Source organism: Apostichopus japonicus, chromosome 17 (genome assembly GCF_037975245.1).
Source record: "Apostichopus japonicus isolate 1M-3 chromosome 17, ASM3797524v1, whole genome shotgun sequence".
NCBI lineage: Eukaryota > Metazoa > Echinodermata > Holothuroidea > Aspidochirotida > Stichopodidae > Apostichopus > Apostichopus japonicus.
Window position 1 is genome coordinate 11690155 of NC_092577.1, and position 25746 is coordinate 11715900.

General features: G+C 40.9%; 1 protein-coding gene across 3 annotated transcripts in view; it reads left to right on the plus strand.

The window, feature by feature from the left end:
• Positions 1 to 25464, plus strand: part of LOC139984820 (dual specificity tyrosine-phosphorylation-regulated kinase 4-like) — a 46905-nt gene extending 21441 nt beyond the window's left edge. For 2 of the 3 annotated variants that reach the window (XM_071998913.1, XM_071998912.1), the window contains exons 3-15: positions 2778 to 2912; positions 3668 to 3834; positions 4685 to 4755; positions 12851 to 13014; positions 14031 to 14167; positions 14962 to 15102; positions 17301 to 17521; positions 18979 to 19151; positions 19839 to 19899; positions 20754 to 20883; positions 21655 to 21899; positions 22379 to 22509; positions 24014 to 25464. In XM_071998913.1, the coding sequence (XP_071855014.1) occupies positions 2814 to 2912; positions 3668 to 3834; positions 4685 to 4755; positions 12851 to 13014; positions 14031 to 14167; positions 14962 to 15102; positions 17301 to 17521; positions 18979 to 19151; positions 19839 to 19899; positions 20754 to 20883; positions 21655 to 21899; positions 22379 to 22509; positions 24014 to 24169 (1896 nt within the window). In that variant the 5' untranslated portion in view covers positions 2778 to 2813 and the 3' untranslated portion in view covers positions 24170 to 25464. Of the gene's footprint in view, positions 1 to 2777; positions 2913 to 3667; positions 3835 to 4684; positions 4756 to 12850; positions 13015 to 14030; positions 14168 to 14961; positions 15103 to 17300; positions 17522 to 18978; positions 19152 to 19838; positions 19900 to 20753; positions 20884 to 21654; positions 21900 to 22242; positions 22320 to 22378; positions 22510 to 24013 lie in introns of those variants that run through there. The other variant, XM_071998914.1, reaches the window with a different exon arrangement.
• The last annotated feature ends 282 nt before the right edge of the window (positions 25465 to 25746 follow it).

Sequence of the window (25746 nt, forward strand, 5' to 3'; positions counted from 1 at the left end):
CTTTTCCCTCCACCGCCGCCCCCCCACTCCACCCCTCACACAATAGGGACTTGAGGCAGAATGTTAGTACATGGAGTGCCACAATAATTCTTTATTTCTAGCTACGGTGCTACCACTGTATACTGTAATACAGTAGGCCATGGTCCAGTATTCAGCTAAATATGACAGTATCCACAAATTCAGGCTGGAAAATAATTATAAATAGGATCAGCTTGGACTGTGTACATAGTGATTGATCAGAAAAATTGAAATGTCATAAATAGACTTTTTAGAATGTGGAAAGGGAATTTACAAAGAGAATGAAATAATTAATCAAAAGGGGAGTTTGTGAACAAAAGTGAAGAAACTTTGAGCTCTTCCAGGCCTGTTAATCGTGCACAGCTGAATTCTGTATCCTGTACATCCATTCTGTTAAACTGAAGGCAGAAGTTGTTTTGCTAGTGCTCCCACAGAGGTATATATATGTCCAACTGCATGTGAATATTGCACTGTTTGTTTAAAAAAAAAAAAATGAAAAATATACAAAAAAAAACCGAAATGGAAAATAAAATTACTGCTTGTTCAGAATTCATTCAAATGAATGCTTGCATAATCCAATGGGTAAAATATAAATTAAGAAAAATTTAAAAAAATGAAATATTATACCAAAAAAACCTGAAATGGAAAAAAAAACTTACTGCTTGTTCAGAAGTCGTTCAAATGAATGCTTGCATTTATAATCCAAAGGGTAAAATATAACTAAAACTGTACTCTATGGGTATATACATAGGTATAATACTTGTATGCATTAATTACTGGAATTTATACTCAAAACAAGTCTTAATTAAGTAACTCAGCACCCCAGGTGATGTTGCTGAGCCAGCACATACTTAAAATAGTTAATTTTACACATGAGTCTACATGAGTTTATGAGGAGTATACACCTTTAACATATAAAAGCAAGTAACATTGCCAAATGTAGGGATGATTATTAAATCATTACAGGACCTCTTCATTCACTCGTGCTCTAAATTTGGAGGTGACAATTTTAATCAAATTCTACTAGAACCGTATAGTGCAAATATTGAGTGATCCTATCGTTACACATTTCTAAAGGTTTTTTTTTTTTTCATGTTCCAGTTTATCGATCTATTGTCACTGAATGGTCTACAATTAAATTTCCCCTCCAAGGCCCTCCATTGAATTGATCCTAGCAGACAACCAGTTCCCCTACCAGTCGGTTTTAAGAAGCGAGATTAGGTGTCCCTTTATGCGATGGTGTTACATCCAAACAATCAGGTCAACAGACTGGAAAAATTCCATTCTCTGCTCTTGATCCGTATCAAATACCCGTTTCCACACAATATCAATCACCGTATCCAGTGGCCTTCTTGCATACTAGTGGAATCGATGGCGAGACTTAATAAACAACATTTTGAAGATCGATAAACTCTTTTACGGTGGACAATAATTCCACTGGTAGAAGCATTCTGACAATAGACAATTGTTTTTCTTTCTTTTCTCATGCGGTAATCAGATCAATATAGACCATTGTATTCCTCAAAAGGACTATGTCATTCTGGTGTCACGTCTCTCGAGATAATGAAACAAACAGCTCCTCTGGAAAGTCAGGGGGAGAAGTGGACATGTGTTTTGAGGCTGTGCATCTTGAAACTATGAATGCAGTTAATTGATTTATTAGGACGAAGACTTAATACTTTGATCTGTTTGGATATATTTATCTCATTGCTGCATTGGTGGGATTATGCAGGTCATACACCGAAACTGTACCTTACTAAAATTAAATTGCCGTTTTGTAATTAAAGGTATTTCATGGGAATGTTTGGTCTTCAATGGCATCTACAATATCAGCTGTGGTTTATTAACAGATCTGAAAGTATTGCTATTTATAACATTTTGTGGAAAATGTATCTATTTTCAAACTATAGTACTGTATGTAGGTAATTACTCGACACTGATTCACATAGAGAACATTCAGTGGTTTGATTTTTCCGATCATAACTGTAATTTATTTTATTTTATTTGTAAACCAAAAATTATTTCACTCCAATTTCTCGATCATTTATGATCAAGATATTGGATCGAGGCGATCAGTCCGCAATGATCAACAAACAGGAAGTTACATAGAATATACAGCGTTAGCCATGTAGATGTTTCCGCATACTCCTTGTAATAGTTGCAAGCACCCTTGAATCAGATCCGAGCGGATCGTCGCAATGAACAGGACATGATGTCATGTCTTTGTGATCTCCGGTCGTTGTGATCCAACTAGAATACACACTTGTTATTTTGAATATTTTCATCTCCGGATCTGATCTCCCCCAAGAGACTTACGGTTTGAGAACGTTTGCATCCAGTGCACCGTGCCTGTGGAACTCACTTCCAGAACATAAAAATGTGCAATACTGTGAACAGTTTCAAATCAGCAGCACTCAAAACGTATCTCTTCACCAAAGATTATGTTATAATTGTTATTATTTTTTTAAGCACTACGAGAATTATTTCATAGTTTGTTTGGCGCTATATTAAACTTTATGTATTTATTTATTTATTTATTTAATTATGATATCTGGTTCAGATCCAGAGTGGGAGAGATTTATAAATTCATGCTACAAAGTTGATCCAGGGCAGAGGATCAGACCCCACTGCTTGGTAGATCTATAGTAGTCTAGTGTTAAAGAACACTCTAGATGTGTACTCTACCTAGAGCAACACGAAATCATGGATATTGATTGATTGATTGATTGATTTTGTTCTGTCTGTCATTCATTGTACAGCTTGTGAGAGATGGATCTCATCTGACGGTTGACAGTATGAAGTATGGAAGCGCTAAACCCAACCATACGGTCAACAAAACCCACCATTCGACGGTCAACGGCATACTTGGAAGGAAACTCACAGATCAAAATGAAGTGAGTTACGTCACAGTTTGAGCTGATTATTATTTAATACCGTTCGTTAAATTTCACCTCAGTGATCACATAAAAACAATTTCAAACGTGTCACCTCTGGATTTTTTTGGGTCAGTTTAGTAATTTCAGTGGGAAATATTTCTGCTCTGTGGATCAAGGAAGACAGAAAGAATAGGGGATGGGTGGATAGAAGGATAGGGACTTATACAGTAGTGTACAACCTACTGTACATCTCAAACACATATTTTATGAACAATTAAAGCAAATAAACGTTACTTGGGTCCTCTGTTTGGCATTCAGGCAGTGTAAACTCTTTGACACTCAGAGATGTACAGATTCACACAACAACATGCCAGACGTAAGGCGGCTATTTTAGAGTCCTGTATATATACCTGTACAGGTACAACACAGGATATTTTCAGTAATTTTGCAGTTAGGATAATCCTGGTTAATGCAAAAGTGTGTTCCAATTTTAAAACATCTTTAGTATGTCAAAGTTCAATAAGTAAAAAGTGGTAACAAGCTGAAAAGGGCGCCAGCAGTCCATTTGAGTCTGTCAGGGGGGCATCCGCCCCCCCCCCCCCCCCTTACTGTATGGAAGCTCCGCCACTGCATTAGTTAAGGCCTACTGTATATCTCTGAATTTCAGAAACTTACAGTGCAAAGGTTTACAGACTATAGGACATTTCCTTAAATACAGTATTTAACACATGCATGTACTCACTATACACTTGTGTTTAATTATATTAATTCAGAAATACAAAGGCAGCAGTCTACCTTCCACTCGTACTAACCGCCAGACCAACTTGTCCTTAGGACCAAAAAGCTCAAGTACCGTAGAAGCTCTGCCTAAGTTGAAGAATCTCCACGGTAGTCTGGTCTCTCACCGGAATAACCAGGGCCCTCAGCACACACACAGCGAGTAAGTTACAGCTTAGATTCATAGAATAAAGTACAGTGCCCACCTCTGGTGATCACGAACAGTTAGAAGGAAGGGGTGTTATGAAAAATATACAGTAGTGGTTGACAAATAAATCCCAAGATGGGAGGATGGGAGGAGGGGGGTGTTACATTCTAAATTTCCATTATTGTAAGTCCTTTAAGTCATTACATGTACAGTACTGCATGTATGTGTGTGCACGCTAACATATCACCCGCGGATAGACCAGTTGTCACGGTTACTTCAATATTTTTGCATATTTAACAGTACTTTACTGGATACATTTTAAAAAAAAATATTTATCCAGAAAAGAGTGAGTATTTTGTTTTTCATGACATCTGTAAATATCCTAATATTACATTAGTCATTCAACTTAATGACTTTATGTCCTTAAATGAGGAGAGCCAAATGCGTGCTGCAGTGCTTATACTGTACCAATATATTTGAAGATCAACGGCAACTTGCAGTTTAAACGAATGGTTTGCAGATGCACTCTTTAATATCGTAACGCTATTAAGTATGTTGTGATTGAAAACACTTCTTTTTAATGTTTATCTCTTCCCTGAGGAGTGAAGCCATATCCCCTGCTGATAATGGAAGGAAGTGGGACATGGCCACCCCCACCTCTCCCATAGTTTCCTTTGCACAATTCAAGCCACTGATATATGGATTCATATGCTGTGGCAGTGAGCCCATGGTGTTACAAGTCTAAGTTTACATGTATCATTGAAGCTATGTAACTATAATATACTGTACATTATATAACCAACAATTCATATTGAAAACATCATTAAATTTAATCATTTTTATTCACCCTCCTGTTCCCCTACAGAGATGCTGATCATGACAAAAGCAGGGACAGAATAGACTCTTTGGGGAGAAGTCTTCCTCTGACCCCGACAGGTGGGTTCAACTCATTCACAAATCACCAGACATATCACTATCTGTCTGAGAATCATATCTCCTGGTGTCTGGCAGCTTTAAAGGGATAGTCCAACAGTGGTTGATCTTGTGATACTTACTAGGAAGAGAGAATATATACACTGATAGTGGAAATGACATCACAGTACAATCTTCCTATAACTCTATATATGGCTGTTTGTACTGTATTAACTGGTCAGATTAATTATACAGGACTCTAGACTGCACATGAATCCAAGTACAGGGTAGTCTGTGATGTCATCAAGGTGGGGTGTGATGTCATCAGGGTGGGGTGTGATGTGATGTCACCAGGGTGGTCTGTGATGTCATCAGGGTGGGGTGTGATGTCATCAGGGTGGTCTGAGATGTCATCAGAGTGTTCTGTGATGTCATCACGGTGGGGTGTGATGTCATCAGTGTGGTCTGTGATGTCATCAGGGTTGTCTGTGATGTCATCAGGTTAGATGTATCCTGTTATAATTGTGATATTGACTTATTTTTGAATATTGCTACATTTGGAAATTAAGCGTACTTGCTGATGGTCTTTCCATTTAAAATTCCATCAATTTACATTTTTTTGGGTGTGAATAACTCGTTCTGCCGTTGCTATTCAGATCTGCATTCATTAACTTTCACCCTATTTTAATATGAATATATCTCCATGAACAAAATGCTGCAATTGAAGAATTTAGTTTGAACCTAATTTATGTAAATATTATATTCAGCAAATTTACTTCGCTCCTCGCTTACCTGTCTCCTCACAACCTTAGCACTTCATTCTACTGTGCCTATAAAGTCTTGGTAAAATAATAACACTGTGCGCCCTCTATGACCGGGCCCCCCCCGGTCACTCCTCCTTTTTCATTCTACCATTAAAGTGTCTACACGCAAAAATTCTTGTGGAAGTTTCCCTTGAATTTTGTCTTGGATTTCTTTATACGATCGTTGGAATTTCCTTTCATTCGGATTCTGTGGAGTTTTGCAGTCTTTTCCAGACCGATAAGTATCCTTTTTGTTGAAAGGGAGGGTTTTGGGGACTGTTTTCTCAGTGCGTTTCCGCCTTCGGGCGTTTTTTGTGCGGGGGTAGCAGTTCCGCGAACTGCTTAGGTTCCCGCCATTTTCCTCCCCCACGCTATAGGCGTGTTGTTTTCATGTTTTTCCATGTTCGTAGCATGTTGTTTTTCGTGTATTTTCATGTTCATAGCATGTTTACTCGTTATTATTTTCCTCTTCTATATATATTGCTCTCTCACGTTCTTTTCAGCTTGTATTGATTGTTGTTAGGCCACTTCGTAGCGTTTGTATTTACCGTTGCTAGGTTACGCTACGTTCCACCTATTCTCTGTTAGCATGTTCCTCCCCCAGATTATCTCCCGTTCTCTTGTTAGCTTCATTGGCTTTCATTTTTAAGCTCTAAGAATTATACCTCCTTGACTCGAGAGTTTACAGCATGTCTCGTAACCAGCTGAAGTGTGTCAGCTGCTCGATGTTTCGGCCAGGCAGAGCCTGGGACGAGCACGACCTATGCCCCAAGTGCAGATCCTGCACCAGACGGGACCCCTGCCTGGTCTGTATAAAATTCTCGCCGACCCAGTGGCAGGAGATTGATCAGTGGCTCAAGAGTCTGCGAACCAAGCTGCAGGGCAAGCTAGACTTGATCCCGAACGACATCGGGGCAGAGGATATAGGAGGGACGGGAGAGAGAGAGGAAGAGGGTGAGGTAGAGAGAGAGGTGGAGGAGAGTGGCCAGGAGAGGGCCGAAGGAGAGAGAGAGGAGAGAGAGAAAGAGAAAGAGAAAGAGAGAGTACCCCTAACGGTCCCGGCGACGTCCGGCGTAGTTACGACCAAAGGGAAGGGCAGGAGCAAAGGGAAGGCTCCTGCCAAGAAAAGACCTCTCAAGAAGAGGCACTGCTCGGCCGGGCTAGAGGTTACGCCTCAGTGTGGACCGCAGCAAGATAGACCCACGGAGCGCGGGCCGCCGGCCACAGAGAGCTCGGGTCCGAAAGAGAGTGCGATCGAAGGGTCAGTGAGACGGAGCCGGTCCCATAGCAGGGAGCCGGAGAGGGAGCCGGAAAGACGGGTCCCTACTGAGACCCCGACCCGGGAAAGCAGGGGGAGAGAGACCTCCCGCAGACCTAGAAGAGATAGATCCGGAACGCACTCAAGATCCCCGAGACGGAAGGAGAGGAGAAGACACTCCCCGACCTCCGACGAGTCTTCAGAGTCGTCTGACGACGGCTACAGGAGAGCGAAGAGGAGGCGCCGGTCCCCGAGACGGCGACAGGAGGAGGAGCCAGCATGGCTGGCTCAACTTACCGGCCTACTACGCCCCCTGATAGAGCAGAGAGTAACCACGGTGACCGACAAGGCACCAGGCTCCACAGGCTCCGGCCCTACTACGGCCCCACATCCGGTCTCGGATCCAGACGCCCTGGACTGCAGAGCGTCGGTAAATCTATCCGGCTTGGAGGACGAGGGGGATCTTATGGATCCCACAGAACCCCTCGACTACGATCCTATGGAAGATAGCTTTAGTCGAAGCTACGAACCAGAGGAGGCTCCCATAACAGGAGGAGCGCTCCCCCAAGAGTTAATGGCACGGGCGGCCGACATCTTCAGACGGCACCTGGGGTTCGAGGAACCTGAGACCCAGCCACAGAAGGCAGGCCGGGTGTCCAAACTCACGGCAACCGGTGAGATGTCATCGAAGCCAAAGACCACCATGCCCGTTGACGCAACATGTTATGATAGATTCGAGGCCATAGCCGATAAGAACAGGTGGACTGCCTTCCCAGCCAGGGCAGACAGGGCAGTCAGGGTACCAGACGAGGCCTGGAGGGCGCTATTCAAATGCCCAACCATCCCCCAGGAGGCCAAAGAAAGGCTGAAGGCCGAACATGGGGCCTCATCTTCCCAAACCTTTAAGACTCCTGACCAGAGAAAGCTGGAAGAACTTCTAGTTGAGGTGGACACAGCGGCCCGCTCAGGCATGAAGTTCGCCTCAGTCCTAATGCTGTCGGCCGAGGTCCTTATGCGGCACCACCAGCAACTCCCTGAGGACGACAGCCAGGTGTCCAGGGATGAAGCGGGCCAGCTCCTCCTACTGCTAGGACCCCTCGTAAGGCTCGCATACGTTTGCAAGAGTCGCTACACGTTCCGTAAAAGCCCGCAGGGAGAACGTCGTCTCCGCCATCCGCTGGCCATCAACCGAGGCAAGGAACAGAATGCTAGCTCTGCCAGTGCTCGGTGAGGACCTCTTCGGAGGCAACTTCCAGAAAAAACTACAGGAAGAGGTGGCCCGGAGAGAGACCCTGGCTAAATCGGAGTTTAGACCCTCGGCTACACAAAGACCGAGACCCTTCCGACCGAGGGAGAACAAGCCAACCAGGGGAGCGAGAGCAGCACCCGCCAGACCACTGAGCAGAGGAGCTCTCAGAGGAAGAAGCAGGGGAACGGCATACCGCCCGACCCGCTCCTGGACACCGAGAGGAGGCAGAGGCACAGCGCCTCCCAGACGGGACAACGACCGCTCCTCCACTCGACCGTCGTTCGCCTCCCAGCCCTAGGGGTGCCCACCTCACCGCGGCCATTCCGCAGGTGGGGGGGAGACTGACAAACTTTACCCAGCAATGGGAATTCATTGGCGGGGACAAGTGGGTGTTGGACACAGTCGAACACGGATATCGAATAGAATTCTCCTCCAGCCCACCCTTCGGGGGCGGAGGAAGACAGACACCCACACCCACAGACCCCGTCAAACGCCTAATTCTAGAAGGGGAAATTCTGGCCCTGCTGGCCAAGCAGGCAATTGTGGAGGTACCGGGAGGGACGGGACCCCTCTTCCGGTCCTCTTTCTTTCTGACCAAAAAACGGGACGACACCTGGCGTCCCATCTTAAATCTAAAACCCCTCAACACAAAATTTATCAGGCCAAAACACTTCCGTATGGAAACCCTAAATATAATATTACCCCTACTCAGAAAGGGCATGTGGGCGGCGACCGTAGACTTACGGGACGCTTACCTACACATCCTAGTGCACAAGGATCACCGACGGTTTCTAACGTTCCGGTATGCAGAACAGGATTACCAGTTCAGGGCGCTCCCGTTCGGCCTGCCCACGGCCCCCAGAGTCTTCACGAGAATAGCGGGAGCGGTAGTCTCCTACCTCAGAAGGAGAGGGGTCACCCTGTACGTGTACCTCGACGACTGGTTGGTGGTAGGGAGCTCTCAGTCAGAGGCCGCCGACAACGTACACAAAACGCTCCATACCCTCCGAGAGCTGGGCTGGATCGTGAACGAGAAGAAGTCTCGACTATCTCCAACTCAGACGACCCAGTTCCTTGGAGCGATACTAGACTTCTCCGCCGGGGTAGCCCGACCCTCGGAAGAAAGGATCACTGCGGTCAGGACGACCACGCAACAGATCTTGTCACACCAAGAGTCACCCAAAATGATGTGGCTCCGAGCCCTGGGACTCATGGCCAGTCTGGTCGATGTAGTCCGACTGTGCAGGTTACACATGCGACCCCTACAGCTTCACCTCCTGAAGTCCGCAGACCCCACAGATCCGGACATGACAACACCAATCCACAGGTCGGAGGAAACCACTCAACACCTCCGATGGTGGCTCGACCCAGACAATTGGAGTCAAGGGGTACCTTTCACAATAGAGCTACCAATGACATCTGTAACGACAGACGCTTCACTCACCGGATGGGGGGCTCATTGGAGCAACCGCACAGCCTGGGGAACGTGGTCCCCAACAGAAAGATCATTCCACATCAATATCCTGGAGATGATCGCAGTCAAGAGAGCTCTGGAAACCTTCAACGAGCACATACAGGGTACAATAACCACGGTCTTCACGGACAACACCACAGTGGTGGCTTACATCAACCGGCAGGGGGGCACCCACTCAGAGAAGCTCTGCCGGCTAGCATGGGAGGTGATAACAGCAGCCGAGGATTCGGGCACGATCCTACGAGCTTCCCACATTGCGGGCAAGCTCAACGTGATGGCAGACGCCTTGTCCAGGGGGCATTTAGACCCCAACGAATGGACGCTGGAACAAGAAACTTGCAACAGAATCTTCGCGATCTTCGGAAAGCCGATGATAGACCTGTTCGCAACATACACAAACAGCAAGCTCCAGACCTTTTGTTCCAGACGGTTCCACCCCCAGGCCTACCACACGGATGCGATGTCCCTCCCATGGGACCACTTAGAGGCCTACGTCTTCCCACCGCTTTGCATGGTCGGGCAGGTTCTCAGAAAGATCCGGAACTCCAAGGGCAGGTTTATTCTAATAGCCCCGTTCTGGCCTCGCAGACCCTGGTTCGCAGAGATTCCCCAACTCCTCATGGACGTCCCAGCGAGCCTACCAGACAAGCCCCACCTACTGTCCCAGAGACAGGGAACACTCTCCCACCCGGACATCAAGGGGTTGCAGTTAGTTGCCTGGAAACTGTCCGGTCTTCCCTACGACAGAGAGGTTTTTCAGAGGCAGCTGCCGCGATGGCAGCCGACGCTAGAAGGGGAACGACCGCAAAGACTTACGATTCCCGCCTGCGGAAGTTCGAACAGTGGTGCCGGCCTAGACAGATACTGCTTACTAAGATCTCTATAGCACAGACTGCCGAGTTCCTACTCTCACTCTTCAGAGAAGGCAAACAAGTCTCTACAATCAAAAATTACAGGTCGGCCATCGCTGCCATCCACCAGGGTTTTCCAGACGGCTCCACTCTGGGCAATAACCTAGACATTGCCCAGCTCATCAAAGGCATGGCTAATCGCCGTCCACGAGTCAGACGGTTAGCCCCCTCCTGGGGGCTCTCAGCAGTACTGCATGCCCTGGCAGGGCCTCCATACGAGCCAATGGCAAACGCTTCCCTAGCTGCCCTCACAAAGAAGACACTCTTTCTTATTGCGGTAGCGTCAGCAAGAAGAAGGAGCTGCCTACATGCCCTAACGACCAAACCGAACCACATCAGATTCGAGGGCCATGGGGTGAGGATGGTTCCAGACCCGGCCTTCATTGCCAAGAACCAGGCCCTGACCTTCTTGCCGGGAGACATCTTCATCCCGGAGATTAAAACCCTGTCATCAGTGGCCGAGGACAAACGATGGTGCCCAGTCAGGGCTTTGAAGTGGTATTTAAGCAGGACAGAGAAGTTAAGACAAACAACTTCCCTCTTTATCCTGCCACGACCACCCTACACATCGGCCTCCAAGGATACCCTGTCCAGATGGCTAGTGGAGACAATACGCCCGTTCACAACGGGGGCTGCCCGGCCAAGAGCCCACGACATCAGAGGGATCTCAGCCTCCACAGCCCTCTTTGCCGGTATCCCGATAGAGGACATCCTCAAGGCGGCAGCGTGGAAAACACCAACTACGTTCGTCGCCTGCTATCTAACTGACACACTACACGCCGAGGCGGCATTTGGTAGCGCGGTGATGCGAGGTCCGGCGGGTAATAGGTCCCACCCCTCGGGCCTCCCACCATCGGGCAGTGCCACTCGGTGCTAAGGTTGTGAGGAGACAGGTAAGCGAGGAGCGAAGTAAATATTCCAAAACTTACTGGTTTGGATATTTACGAGTGACGAGCTTACCTGTCTCCATTCCCGCCTCCCTCCCCCGAGGAAGGTGGGACACAGCCGGACGGGGGAGCGGTCGTTCGACTTGACTCACGACCCCAGGCACCACACCAGATAGACAGAGCCAACTACGACTAGAGAGTCTCCGGCCAGGTCTATCGGTGAGTGTAACTTTATGTTTTTCGTATGCGTTTATATTACATGTTCTACTCCGTATACGCTCTCACCTAAGTTGTTTTTGCGGTTAACAGGTGTCGGGTCTTACAAATTAGGCTCCTTGTTAGGATAAGGGGTAGTTACGCCTGCAGGGTCCAGGAGAGTGTTCCCCCTGCTCCGCTGCGCCGGAGAGGGTTACACTCCCCCCTGCTAGGAAGGCGTCAGTGACTTTTTGTTAGGGGCTCACCTAAGGGAGTTTTCTCGACAGGAGTTGTTGGGGCTGGCTAGAGGGTCCTAGCCACCCCCTATCTTCGTAACCGTGAGGCCACTTTTTAGGAATGGTCTCATGAGAAAGGAGGAGTGACCGGGGGGGGCCCGGTCATAGAGGGCGCACAGTGTTATTATTTTACCAAGACTTTATAGGCACAGTAGAATGAAGTGCTAAGGTTGTGAGGAGACAGGTAAGCTCGTCACTCGTAAATATCCAAACCAGTAAGTTTTGGAATATTTCTTGCAAGTTTGTGAAACAATGGATTTCTGTATTGGAATATCCCCTTTAAAGGAGAGGGTTTTGGTTACAGTTATATCTTTTATATTTAAAGATTTATTTCATACTTCCTCAGATTTTTTTAATAGTTTTTTCTAGCTGATCGGGAGGTTTAAATTCAGATAATTGCTGGACTTACTGAACATACATTGTGTTCCATTCTGATCATGTTCAGTGTAGAAGTATACTTGTTTTGTTAAAAGCTATGTTTTTATTTCTTTCACATAAAGGAATAATGACCAATTCAGTGTGAAATTATAAGAATAATTCTCTCTAATACAAACATTAACAGTACTGCATTAGTGTAACTTATAGGGAGGAACTCAAAATCAGCTACTTTACTCTGCTTGGAAACTTGTATTCATCATCCTGTAGAACAGATAAATGAAAGTTAAATATTTAAATTTTAAGAAACTGAACAAAATGAATATTGAAACATTGAAACATACATTATAAATAACAAACAACAATAAAGGAAAAGAGAAATGTATGCAAAACAGCTGGAAAAGTGTTTTTTTTGTTGAAGAAATGGTATGTAAAGAGCGGTGATGTTGGAGAAGGGGTTTCATTGACTGTTTCAGGATAGGGGTATGTGAAAGGTGTGGGGTGCACCTCCCACACAACAGAGAGAAGCAAACAATTGTACAGTTAAACCCAGTTCAGTGATGAAGTCGCCTTCCAGTTTGCTTTTCACTGGCATATAATGTTACATCGTCTGAATAATGTTAAAAATCTTTCTAATTCATTTTTAATTCTTACAAATTTTTAACATAAAGATGCTATGAAATACCACCACCAAAAGCTGACGGCCTTTGAACAGCTTGAAATAATGGACTTCCCCGAGATATGGTTCGTTGGACCAGAGGCCAAGAAAGTGGAGGGAGTGCAGGGCGCATCTCAAAATAACGGGTATGACGACGAAAATGGCTCCTACCTCAAGGTAACGGAATTTGGTTTGGATTCGGAAACTTTGCTAGTTCCATTTATGAACACTTCTATTACATCACACATGGCCCCCCTCTGACACACACGTGGCTAGAAACATTGCACTGTTGGTAATGTTTAAATGTTATATCCACCCAGTTGGGATTATTCTTTTCTATACTGTACTGTCATGCCTTGCTTCAGAGCACTGGTATTTTCAGCACGAGCAGTATGAATATCATGTTTCCATCAGATAAAGGTTAGGAACTGTTTACTGTCAATAAGAGTGCTTTGATTGAAGCATTATATGGGCAGACAGTTTAGATATGTATTAGCATCAGAAAAATTTCCCAGTTGGCTGGTTATATCAGTGTTAAGCAGGGGGTAATTCTCACATCAAGCTTAAAAAAGATTCTAATCTGGCCTGCCCAGAAAAATAGAACTTTGTGTGTTTGTTGGGCCCTAGGGATGTGAGGAGCACCTTACATGTCTATCCTGCAATTGACTCAAGATTCAGTCAGTTCTTAGTACTGTCTGTCCCTTTGCTCCAACCAAATCCTCTTTGGCTTTCGTTATAAATTAAATTTGAAAACCCCAGCTGGAAACTGCCCTCCCTCATCACAACACGACTGAGCCTCCACCGAACTGTTTATCTTCAGGCATGAGCTTTTTCCGCGAATTCGCGGAATATCTGTGATTTCTTTTCTACCTCGGGCACAAAAACTATTATTCTAACACACTGTAGCATATGCAAAGTGGAGCCTATACCGCAAGTTTTGCAAAGTTCCGTGATTTTTTTTTTTAACCCCAGGCTCATCCCTGTATCTTTGAGATGTTTTATTTTTTTTGTATAATAAGTAATTTGAATACCTTCGCAATAATTTGAATATGAATATTCATGATTTAAGAAGGATTCTCAGTTTATCTGTTTCAAGTTTATAAGTATGCTAAGGCACTCGTGAATGTTTAGTTGTGAAGAGAACTTCCAACGTTTACCACACTAATATTTTTTTGCCCCTTCTCATGGAACAGATCCTACACGACCATCTGTGCTACCGTTATGAGGTCCTCGAGGTGATCGGTAAAGGTTCCTTTGGCCAAGTGGTGAGGGCGTACGACCACAAATCAGGAGAGACAATTGCGATTAAAATTATACGCAACAAGAAGAGGTGAGTAACACAAAAAAAAAGAAAAAAAAGTGGGGGTAGTGAAGTTTGATTAGGGATTATGAAGATTCTAGCAAGATTTACCACAGAAAGATATGGTGCATTATCATCAGACATTTATAATAATACCGATATTAACTTTGCATTTATGGAATAATAAGGTTAAGAAATTTTGTGTTATTGTGGAACAACGTGCTCGAATATTACTGGTTACTATTAAAATGTTTGTTGATATAAGTCAGCAAAGTCTGCATCAGCTACATACAGCTTGAATGTTATTCAATTCAACCTTCGCAAGTAAAAACGGAAAACTTTCCCTCCCCAACAGCCTCGTACTCAAATCACTCCATGTTTCACACCTCTGTCATTTCCCTGTCACCTGTCCCAAGATATTGAAAGGTTACAACAAATGATTTAATTGTGGCAAAAATTAAATTAGGAATCAAGTTTAAAATCATAACCGATGTCATGTCATATGAATTTGAAGTGACATTAATTTTCTAACTCCATCGATCTGCATTTTTGGCTTTTTATGTTTCTCATCTTGATTGCTATAAAGTGATGGAGCAATGGGTGGATTCCTGTTGTCCCTGGGTGTCATTTAAATTGAGATCATGTGGATATATCCGGTCAATCAGATTTCTTTGAGGATGGAGTGCAAGGTAAAGTGCTGGAGAAGGATAGTTGCAGAGATGTTTGGGGGTTCCTTTTCATGCAACAGTAGCAGTTCACTCGTTAACAACATTTGTCCCATCTTGCTAGAATAATTTGACTTTGCATATTGTATTCTTTACCAGATTTCATCACCAGGCTCTGATAGAGGTCAAAATCCTTGATGTTCTGAGACGGAAAGACAGAGACAACTCAAATAACGTAATCCACATGAGGGAGTACTTCTACTTCAGAAATCATCTCTGTATAACCTTTGAACTCTTAGGGTGAGTCTGTTACCATTAAAACTTAAACACAGAGACAACTCAAATAACGTAATCTACATAGGGAGTACTTCTACTTCAGAATTCATCTCTGTATAACCTTTGAACTCTTAGGGTGAGTCCGTTAACATTAAAAGTTAAACACAGAGACAACTCAAATAACGTAATCTACATAGGGAGTACTTCTACTTCAGAAATCATCCCTGTATAACCTTTGAACTCTTAGGGTGAGTCTGTTAATGTTAAAAATTTGTCCACTTTCTGTACGGTATCGGTCCCAAACGTCCAGGTTTGTGTGGTCATGTGATATGTTTTGGGGTTCAGTGTTGAAATGTAACATTCTGCTTTAATCCAGTTTTAAATTAGATTGAACAATATTTAAACAGATTTTAATTATGTAAGTGAACTTGGAATAAATTACAGAATTTGAATAGTAAATCATGCCTAAAATTTCTTTGTTAAGTGAATGATTGGAAAAACAAAAGTGGAACAGAGTGGTTACCCTGAAACGAATTTGCATTTTAGATATACTGAAAGAAAGAAAGAAAAAAACACTAACCTCTAAACATTAAAAAGTGACTTTTGTAAAACCAAATTCTAGTTCTGCTGAAATCAGTTCATGACACTAACTCACCTGCCGGTAAGCCAAAACAGGTTTAAGACTGGCAAAAAGGTGGGAGGGAGGAGGGGGATATGATGCAAACTGCTGTTAGTTGTGTTAACAATCATTCCCTATCATAATAATAACAATAATAAATGCAAATTTATATAGCGCCAATATCCAGAGGAAAGCCAATGCTCAGTGGGGCTAGTGCTCAGGGAAGGCAGTCAACAATAGATCTACGTTTTGAGTCTGTTTTTGAAAATGTTAAGGTATGAAGACATAACCTGAATTAAAAAACAAACATTTCTGTATTTGTTAGAAGATGGCTTGTAGTTTTAGTTTTGTACATTTTTTAGTATAATTTTAAGCACAGTGCATAAACTATATGTAGTTAGTATTCAGCCTGATAAATTTTTAGTTTCTTTTGTTACGTTGGAATGCGAGAGGTCTCGATAACTAATTTTTAACGAGACACAAGCCTGGGTTCGTTTCCGTAAGGAACACAGACAAATTGACGAGTCTAGAGAATTTAAATGAGAACGTAAACTATATTGAACAATGGATTTCGAACCAACAACAACAAGTGGAAATTACAAATATATAGAAAATTACTCACAACTTAACAAGATAGGATACACTTTAAAACACGCTGGTCTCTTCCAACGGCGATATCCCTCAGCGGCCACGACCTTGATGACGACGATTCTCGGTCCGTTGTACCGCGAAATTCACTGGTCCTCGACAAAGTTTCTCTCGATCCCAGAAACAGCAGTCACCTTCTTTCCGGCGATGCTCCAAACTAGAAGACGGACTTCCAGCCACAATAGAGTGAAGCACAAGTCGAACTTCTCGCCGACTAAATATTACCAGAGTCAGTCCAAATCAGCTTTATAGCCACCAACTCCTGGCGTAACGAACTTCCTCAACGGAGACAGAAATTCTTCACCTTCTCCGCAATAACGACTGAAAACTGTAGTATCAGAGTAAAGTCCTCTTCAAACTTCTGAATGGAAGTGTAGAATCAATCTTGGTATCGATATCTCAATCCTTCAGAAAATACTGGTAGTTGAGCACTGACGATATATAGTAGAATGATATAATATGTGTCGTCGCTTGTATTCGTACGGAAACTCAGAAACTCTCCGATCTGGGCGGGCTTTTATACTATTCGCCATGTCAAGAATCATCTAGATCTTTCTCGATACACTTGACCCAGTTTCTCTATTCTTGGAAGTCCTTTGCATCGCTCGCGAACATTCCAGAGAATCCACGAAGATTTGCACAGCTTACACGCGATCTCACGTAAACCGACGTTAACCCGAGACCAGCGTGTCATCATAAGGAATATACCAGAACAATCGTGTATTATAACATTGTGACACGGTAAACCGACCTAATTTCTCAAATACTGATTTATCACGTAGGCAATTTCAATTACTCTCCACATTATAACATTAGGTTTCTCACTAGCAGTGACTAGCGTTAGGCTACAATGGGCCCTCGTAACACTTTTCTCGTCTTTGTTATCTCCCTCCAAGCTCAATCTTCCAAGTTTTGATCATTTTGTTCCCTTCATATTTGTTGTTCTTTCTCTCAGAATGAATTTATACGAGCTCATCAAGAAGAACAACTTTCAGGGTTTCAGCGTGGCATTGATCAGAAGATTCGCCTATCTCTTGCTCGTCTCTCTACGAATGATGCAACGGGAAAAGATCATCCACTGTGATCTGAAACCGGAAAACATCCTCTTGAAACAGAAGGGGCAGAGCGCAATAAAGGTCATAGATTTTGGGTCCAGCTGTTACGAGCATCAGAGAGGTATGGTTGAGGGGATTTCATCTTAAAACGTCATTAACACAATTACAAACTTATGTCATAACGTCAGAGTGCAAATGGTCGTAGGTCAACAGATGGGTACACACCAAAGCAAACTGGTCAACTTTCGAAACTGAGTATTGGGCATTTCTTAAGTTTATTCTTCTAACCTCCACCTTATTGGTTTTATAAATCTGAGAGGTTATTTGAAAAAAATATTCCTTCCCGTTAGAGAGTGTCGTGGATTGAACTATCAGAGGTAAGCAAGAATATCTACCAATTCAGTGATTGAATCTGTTAAACTTTGACCAAAAATGATTCTCAACAAAAAAAGGAATAGCAAGTAGTTTAGTTTTAGCACTCTCCTCTTTGACATGCCATCATTGATAGCAAAATGTTTTCCTTTCAAGTCTAAAAATAGCATTGAAATGATTTATTTTACCGATATGAACATTTTGTTCCTTGAAGGTTGAATATTTTACAAGGATCAATAATTTATTTGTGCTGTGTTCTTTGGGTCCTTTTTTTTTCATATGTAGTTTCAATATTTTAAAGCTTTTGTATAAATAAAACATAAATTATTATGCATGCACTGTGACCTAAGAATTATAACTCTCCCTACAATGTACTGATTTATACAGACTTAAGGCTGTGATGTTACCTACAGTATAAGCCAATACTTCCCAAACATGTGGGTCGCAGGCCAAACATGTTATCGTTGAGGAATGCTTCCTGTGGAATCTGACAGTTAAAGGCCTCCCTGTCACACAGTGATTTTTTTTTAAATAACATTCTGTGATTATGCCATCAAAATCAGTCGATTTTAAATCATTTAAATCATCATCAAACACCAGTGAGGATATCTTAGGTGATTTAAGGCCTAAGGCCTACTTATTGTAGTAATATGTCGTGTGAAATGGCTACATTGTCACCAATTTATGCAGTCTTAATGCACAGACATTCTCTTGGAAAGCAGTTGGTTTTGCTGAAGGTACCAGTCAAAATATTGTGCTGAAGGTACCAGTCATGATATTCTGCTGGAGGTACCAGTCAAGTTATTGAGTGGAAGGTACCAGTCAAGTTATTGTGCTGAAGGTACCAGACAAGTTATTGTAGCTGAAGGTAACAGTCCATTCATTGTGCTGGAGGTACCAGTCAAGTTATTGAGTGGAAGGTACCAGTCAAGTTATTGTAGCTGAAGGTACCAGTCAAGTTATTGTGCTGAAGGTACCAGTCAAGTTATTGTGCTGAAGGTACCAGCAATTTATTGTGCTGAAGGTACCAGTCAAGTCATTGTGCATAAGGTACCAGTCAGGTTATTGTGCTGAAGGTACCAGTCAAATTATTGTGCTGAAGGTACCAGTCAAGGTAAACAGCAGTATGGCTTTCACAATGTGTCTCTAATATTTCCAATCAGCTTTCTATTAAAATTCTGTCTTTTTTGTTGGTTCTCCTTTCAGTGTACACATATATACAGTCCAGGTTCTACCGGTCTCCAGAGGTCATACTAGGCCTACCCTACGGCATGCCCATTGACATGTGGAGCTTTGGGTGCATCTTAGCAGAGCTGTACACTGGCTATCCTCTATTCCCTGGCGAAAATGAAGTGGAACAACTCGCTTGCATCATGGAGGTGAGAGACAGACTGAATTAAGTCTAGAGGCATTGCAGGCTTTTTGCATGTGTTGGGACACTAAGTCAATATATGCAAAGAATTGCAATTTTGATTTAAGCCAGGTATTCAACATAGTAATGTTATGACACAGTGGGGCTAGATTATTCTCTGAGTTGTACAAACTGTTTTCTTGTTTACTCAAATTGTGAAAGTCAAGCTGATGTGTACACATATAGGCTGGGGACCAGAGGCCCACCTTGAATCCTTGTTCGAATCTAAGAATAAGTCCATGGAAGACCCCTACTTTCCCATCTCCTTCTCAACCCCCCCCCCCACACACACACACACGCACACACATACACACACACACACACACACACACAAAAGGAAATGCATTTTTGTTTAAATGTAAAGAAGCCAAATAAATGATTTACTTAATATGTGGAATTTATAGCAATTTGGGGAAATACATTTTGTCACTGTATATCCCACTATTTTAAATGCTTCTTGATAAGGAGCTAACTGGCTTCTTGCTGTTTTCTCATTGTAAGTGTAAAGTGTCAAAGTATTCCAAGTATGAGGTTTAACTTGGCAAACTCTGTGCATTTTGTGCTGCTCTGTCAACTTGTAAATTAGAGGGCAGTATACAAGAAATGTGTAACCACCATTTCAAGCAATGTCTGTTTTTCTTTTCGCTATGTATAGATTCTGGGTCTGCCTCCTAACTACATTATTGAGGAAGCTCAACGAAGGAGACTTTTCTTTGGTATGTTTTATATTTCAGTAAAATTTGTCAGACGTTTGAATATAGATATAGCAATTTATCCATTGGCATCTTGGGAATTAAAAGAGGGGTGGGTCTGGATATAAATCTTAAACCATCAAAACATTGCTTCCAAAGTTTTATATAAATTTACTTGAAAAGTGCACTCAGAGAAGCTGTATGGGTTTTTTTCTTCCCAAACCTAGTGAGTATGATGCAAGGTAAAGGTATCAATTTATCACCTTAGGCCACCCTCATGGTTCTCAACAAGTAACTGTCTGTGAGGAAGTACTTGGTGAATTTGAATTAGATTGGTGAATTGGATTAAGCATGCTTAAAGCAAATTACAAAAGTAATTTTTTCTTAGTCTTTTTACCAATTAAGATCTGTTTGAAATGATACTTAACTAGTTCAATTAAAGATCTCCATTTTTATGGAATTGTGAATCAAACAGCCTCAAACATGTAATCAAATTCAACTCAAAATGCTGTTTCTTGGGAGAAATACTCTCTTGCTTGTAACAAATTTTCATATCATGGACTTCAAATTCTCGCCAGAAAATTGAAGCTTTAGTACAGTTAGAGTGACTGACAATTTGATCTGGGCTTGAAAAGCAATTCATCTATCCAGAGCGTAGAGGTTGGGGGTGTGGGGGAAGTGATATGGCCTATCCTCTTCCCCCTTTCACCTGATGAAAAACATCTCATCCACCTATGTGGTTAAGCTATTGAAAGGTGGCTTCAAGACTGTCGGAATGCAAAGTATTTTGTGACAGATTATTGGTGATTAATTCTACAGGTTACTAATTAATAATTGTTTTACTTTTTCTTTTTTGTTGTTGTTCCCTTTTGCCTTAGATTCAAGAGGTCATCCGAGGTGTACCACCAACAGTAAAGGGAAGAAGAGGAAGCCAAACTCCAAAGATTTGCGATATGCGATTAAAACTACCGATTCTCTGTTCTTAGATTTCATAAGTAGATGTTTAGAGTGAGTACCTACTTCTGATAGTGAAAATACCCATAATGGGTTGTTAGCTGGTCTCACCATCTCCATCACAAACAATGTCTAAGTTAGTAGCTGACTCAAGAACGTGTCACTCTTCAGGGAAAGGTAAAATCCAAACAATTAGTAATCAGATGCTTACAAGCTGCTGAAACAAGCAAAGTTAAAACAGAAATTATGAGATATTCCCAATTTTGGTCCCCCAAGAAAGAAGAGTTAGGTGCATTTCAAAAAGTAAAGGGTGCAATACAAAATGAGTTAGGTACACTTTAAAGAAGTAAGGGGTGCGATAGAGGGCCGACGGAAATTGTAAGTTCATTAAGAGGGAGAGGGGAGCAGGAGGGAGGCTTGAAGAAGACTGCCTCTACTAGCTTTTCTTACAAAACTTCATCAATTATGAAAGATGTGTATTTTTACATGACTGCATCATTAACTAACCCTGCCCCTTCGTACATCACCCTTCACCTTATTTTGGTAGTTTTACTAATAAACCAAAGCTTATTCATCAACTTCCAGGGATACGGAAGACAGGAATGTTGCACTCTTTTGTATTTTGTCTGCAGTGTTTGTATCGTATGTATACTGTAGACCCTACTGGCCAACAGCCATCAATTCATATCAATATTTTGTTAATCCAAAACTTCTTATTTGAGACCAATCTTATGGGTTACATCCAGCTCTTTATTTGTTTTTATTTTTGTTGTTGTTGTTGTTTGGATCATTGCAATCATTGTCTCCATGTTCTTTTGTTTCCAGGTGGGATCCTTTAGAGAGAATGACACCAGATCAAGCTCTCCAACACGACTGGATACAGGACGCCAAACTCTACTACCAGAACAAGAGCAAAGACTCTCAGCACCATCGACAATCCAACTCCAACCATCAGAGAAGAGGCGGGGGAGGTAAAGAAAAGAGATGTGAGAATGCAAGTTCCAAGAAGCTCAAAGAGAGAAGGCCATCACCTGATAATAAGACCCACAACTCATCTACAACTGCTGAAGGTAAATTCCCCCCCCCCAACCACCCTTATTCCCCCTCTCCCATACTTTCTCCCTTCCTCCTCTTTCTATCCTCCTTCACTCCTTGCACCCTTCCAATCACGGTGTCATTTCTTGGGCTGTTAGATCATTTTCTTATCTATTGAACTACACCAAACTTTTTTTTTTTCAATAAAAAAAAATGCAAGCTTTATGCTTATATGTATGTACAGTATTAATTAACTGATTTATATGCCAGAGAAAATCACTATCAACATTAGAGATTTGTGTGGAAATGAATAGTTTAGGTTTATAGTGTAATTTTGGAGGTTTAGACATATATTGTATACTATATATCTCAACACAGCCAATAAGACACAGAGGCACAGTGCAAAAACCAAACCTGGAGAGGTCAAAGGTTAAAGGAATGCTAATCTGGCAGACATTAATAGTATAATGTTGGAGGTTTAGACATATGTTGTATACTTTATCTCTCAACACAGCCAATAAGACACAGAGGCACAGTGCAAAGACTAAAGCTGGAGAGGTCAAAGGTGAGACGAATGCTAATCTGGCAGACGTCAGAGAAGAGGACGAAAGAAAGACGGAGTCAACAGAGAAGCCGATAAATAAGGTAGGATTAAAACAAAAACAAAAGAATGATTAAACAAAAACAAAAGAATAAGAAACAAAGGAATATATCATCAGTTAATTGATAACAACAACTGTAGGTCAACAGGGAAGCTGATAAATAAGGTAGGATTAAAAAACACAAAAGAATGATTACAAAAAACAAAAGAATGATTACAAAAAACAAAAGAATGATTACAAAAAACAATAGATTGATTACAAAAAAACAAAAGAATGATTACAAAAAACAATAGATTCATTACAAAAATCAAAAGAATGATTACAAAAAACAATAGATTGATTACAAAAAAACAAAAGAATGATTACAAAAAACAATAGATTCATTACAAAAATCAAAAGAATGATTACAAAAAACAAAAGAATGATTATAAAAAACAAAAGAATGAATAAAAAAAGCAAAAGAATGATTACAGAAAACAAAAGAATGATTACAAAAAACAAAAGAATGATTATAAAAAACAAAAGAATGAATACAAAAAATATAAAAAATAGGAAACAAATGTATATATCATCAGTTAATTGACTGTTACAACTGTAGGAACACTCACAATACTATGCACATTGATGTATGAAATGGGGCAGGGGAGATTGGTGCGGGGGGGGGGGAAGGATGTGGGAGGTAGAGAGGTGGGGTTGGATGGGGCCAAGAGATGGCATTTCTAATATTTTAACAACAAACTACCATATTTATTTGTCCTTCTCTTTAGGTTATACAGTATGCAGATTCTTTGACAGTGTAGCTAGTATTAACTCACAGATAAATATATACATGTTTGCAAAGACTAAGCCATTAACACCTAATGTGTGCAGGCAGACCTCAGGGTATTTCAAGTAGCTGTGGGATGTATAAAGTATATTTGCCATACACTACTGGATATGTTATTTCCTTAATAGATATCAAGCTATGTTCAATTGTAGATTTCTCTTGTTAACTCTGCCAGTGATTTTACAGATTCTTATTATTGATTAATATATTTAATTAATCATTTTTACCTTGTTAACATGGTATTATTGATTAATATATTTCATTTATCATTTTACCTTGTTAACATGGTATTATTGAGTAATATATTTCATTTATCATTTTTACCTTGTTTACATGGTATTATTGAGTAATATATTTCATTTATCATTTTACCTTGTTAACATGGTATTATTGAGTAATATATTTCATTTATCATTTTTACCTTGTTTACATGGTATTATTGAGTAATATATTTCATTTATCATTTTTACCTTGTTTATATGGTATTATTGAGTAATATATTTCATTTATCATTTTTACCTTGTTTACATGGTATTATTGATTAATATATTTTCTTTATCATTTTCCCTTGTTACCATGGTGTTATTGATTAATATATTTTATTTATCATATATACCTCCTTAACATGGTTTTATTGATTAATATGTTTCATTTATCATTTTTCCTTGTTAACATATTATTAATATATTTCATTAATCATATTGACCTTGTTAACTTGCAGGTGAAACCTCTCAGCATCGATGAGGGAGAATCAGAGACCAATGAAGACCAGTCTAATGAGAATTCAAAAGATGCAAAAGATGTGAAAGGATCAAATGATCCAAAATGCGACTCTAAAATGGAAGGGGGGCAATTCTTGCCCCCAATTGTATCTTAAAAGCCAGTTAACTTCATTCAGCTAGAAAAGTTGATCAAATTCCTTCGTTCATTTCAATATATACTTGCCCTAACTTTGCCAGTTAATTACGATAATTAAAATGTTTCTATGATGTCCGCAGCTATTGCTATTAAAGTCAGTAAGTTTATATAAAAATTCTACATGCTTTTTAGAGCAAAACAATATGAAGTTTTCTTTTTGATTTTTACTTTCTTATGACTTCCATAGTTTTAAATACCAGATTATATGGATTCCCAGCTTTCATCTTTTAATGTAAAACACATATAATAACATTTATGACAAATTTGGAACAACTTTTTTCACTTTTGAATGAGTATTTCAGTTTTATATGTTCAATTTATTCAAGATATTAATTAAACTTATATTAATGGGCCTGAGTAATTACATTTTGATAACTATAACTATATATATATATATATATATATATATATATATATATATATATATATTTATTTCACCAGGATTCGAACCTGGGCCTCCCGCTTTATATGCGGACACCCTAACCACTAGGCTATGGACGCGTTTGTCACTTGTATCGAACAATACTAGTTCTGTTTTGATGACATATTTTGCCTTACTCTAGTGATCAAACATGATGCTAACCAACTCCAAAATCATTTGTGATTCCTAAAGCTGGATCTCGAAAGAGATACTTTGAACAGACTTAATGTTAATGAAATGGAGGTAAACGACAAAAGCAAATGAATATATAATATTGAAACCGTAGTGAGTTGGAAATTCAAGAACAGTGAAAAAGCTTCCAGGTCCCACCTGGATTCGAACCCGGGCCTACGATTTCAATTATATATGTATATATTCATTTGCCTTTGTCGTTACCTACATTTCATGAACATAAAGTCTGTTCAAAGTATAAAGAAAAACGTGCAGAAACAAAGAAATTTGTCATAATATTGTAAATGCAATTATGGATCCCTTTTGTTACTCCAAAAACCCATTATATATCATTTTAATTGGAGATATTTTATCCTCCCCTTTTCACGTTTTCTTCAACTTCCATTTCCTTTCATTTCAAATACTTGTGTTTTTCTTGGGATATTTATTTATTGCTTTACTAATTTTCACCTAACAAGCTTTCAAACCCAAAACATAATAAAATCAAATTAATTATCTTTGCAATGTAACAGAGAAACAATGTAAGTTTGCTGTGGAAACCTGCCTTGAAGTATATCAACGTGAAAAACGTTAAAAGCAATATGCTGTTTGTAAGTTTCACAATTTGTAAATAAAATGCTAACTATGCATATATATATATATTTAAAACAAAATATGGTAATTTCTTTTTTCAATCTTTTCCCTTTGTTGACATGTTTTTCAGTTATGTCAGATTTTAATGATTTTTTAAGCCATCCCTTTTTATATATATATATATTAAGTTTCTAAAACCAACATGAGTTTTGAGAAAATCAAGTGAAAAGATTTTCCATGAGAGTTGATGAGTGATATCGTTTGCAGAACCTTTTATATGCACCTTGAACTCTATCTTCAACGTAGATATATCTGCAAAAAAATGAAATACCAAAAGATATATTTCCAAT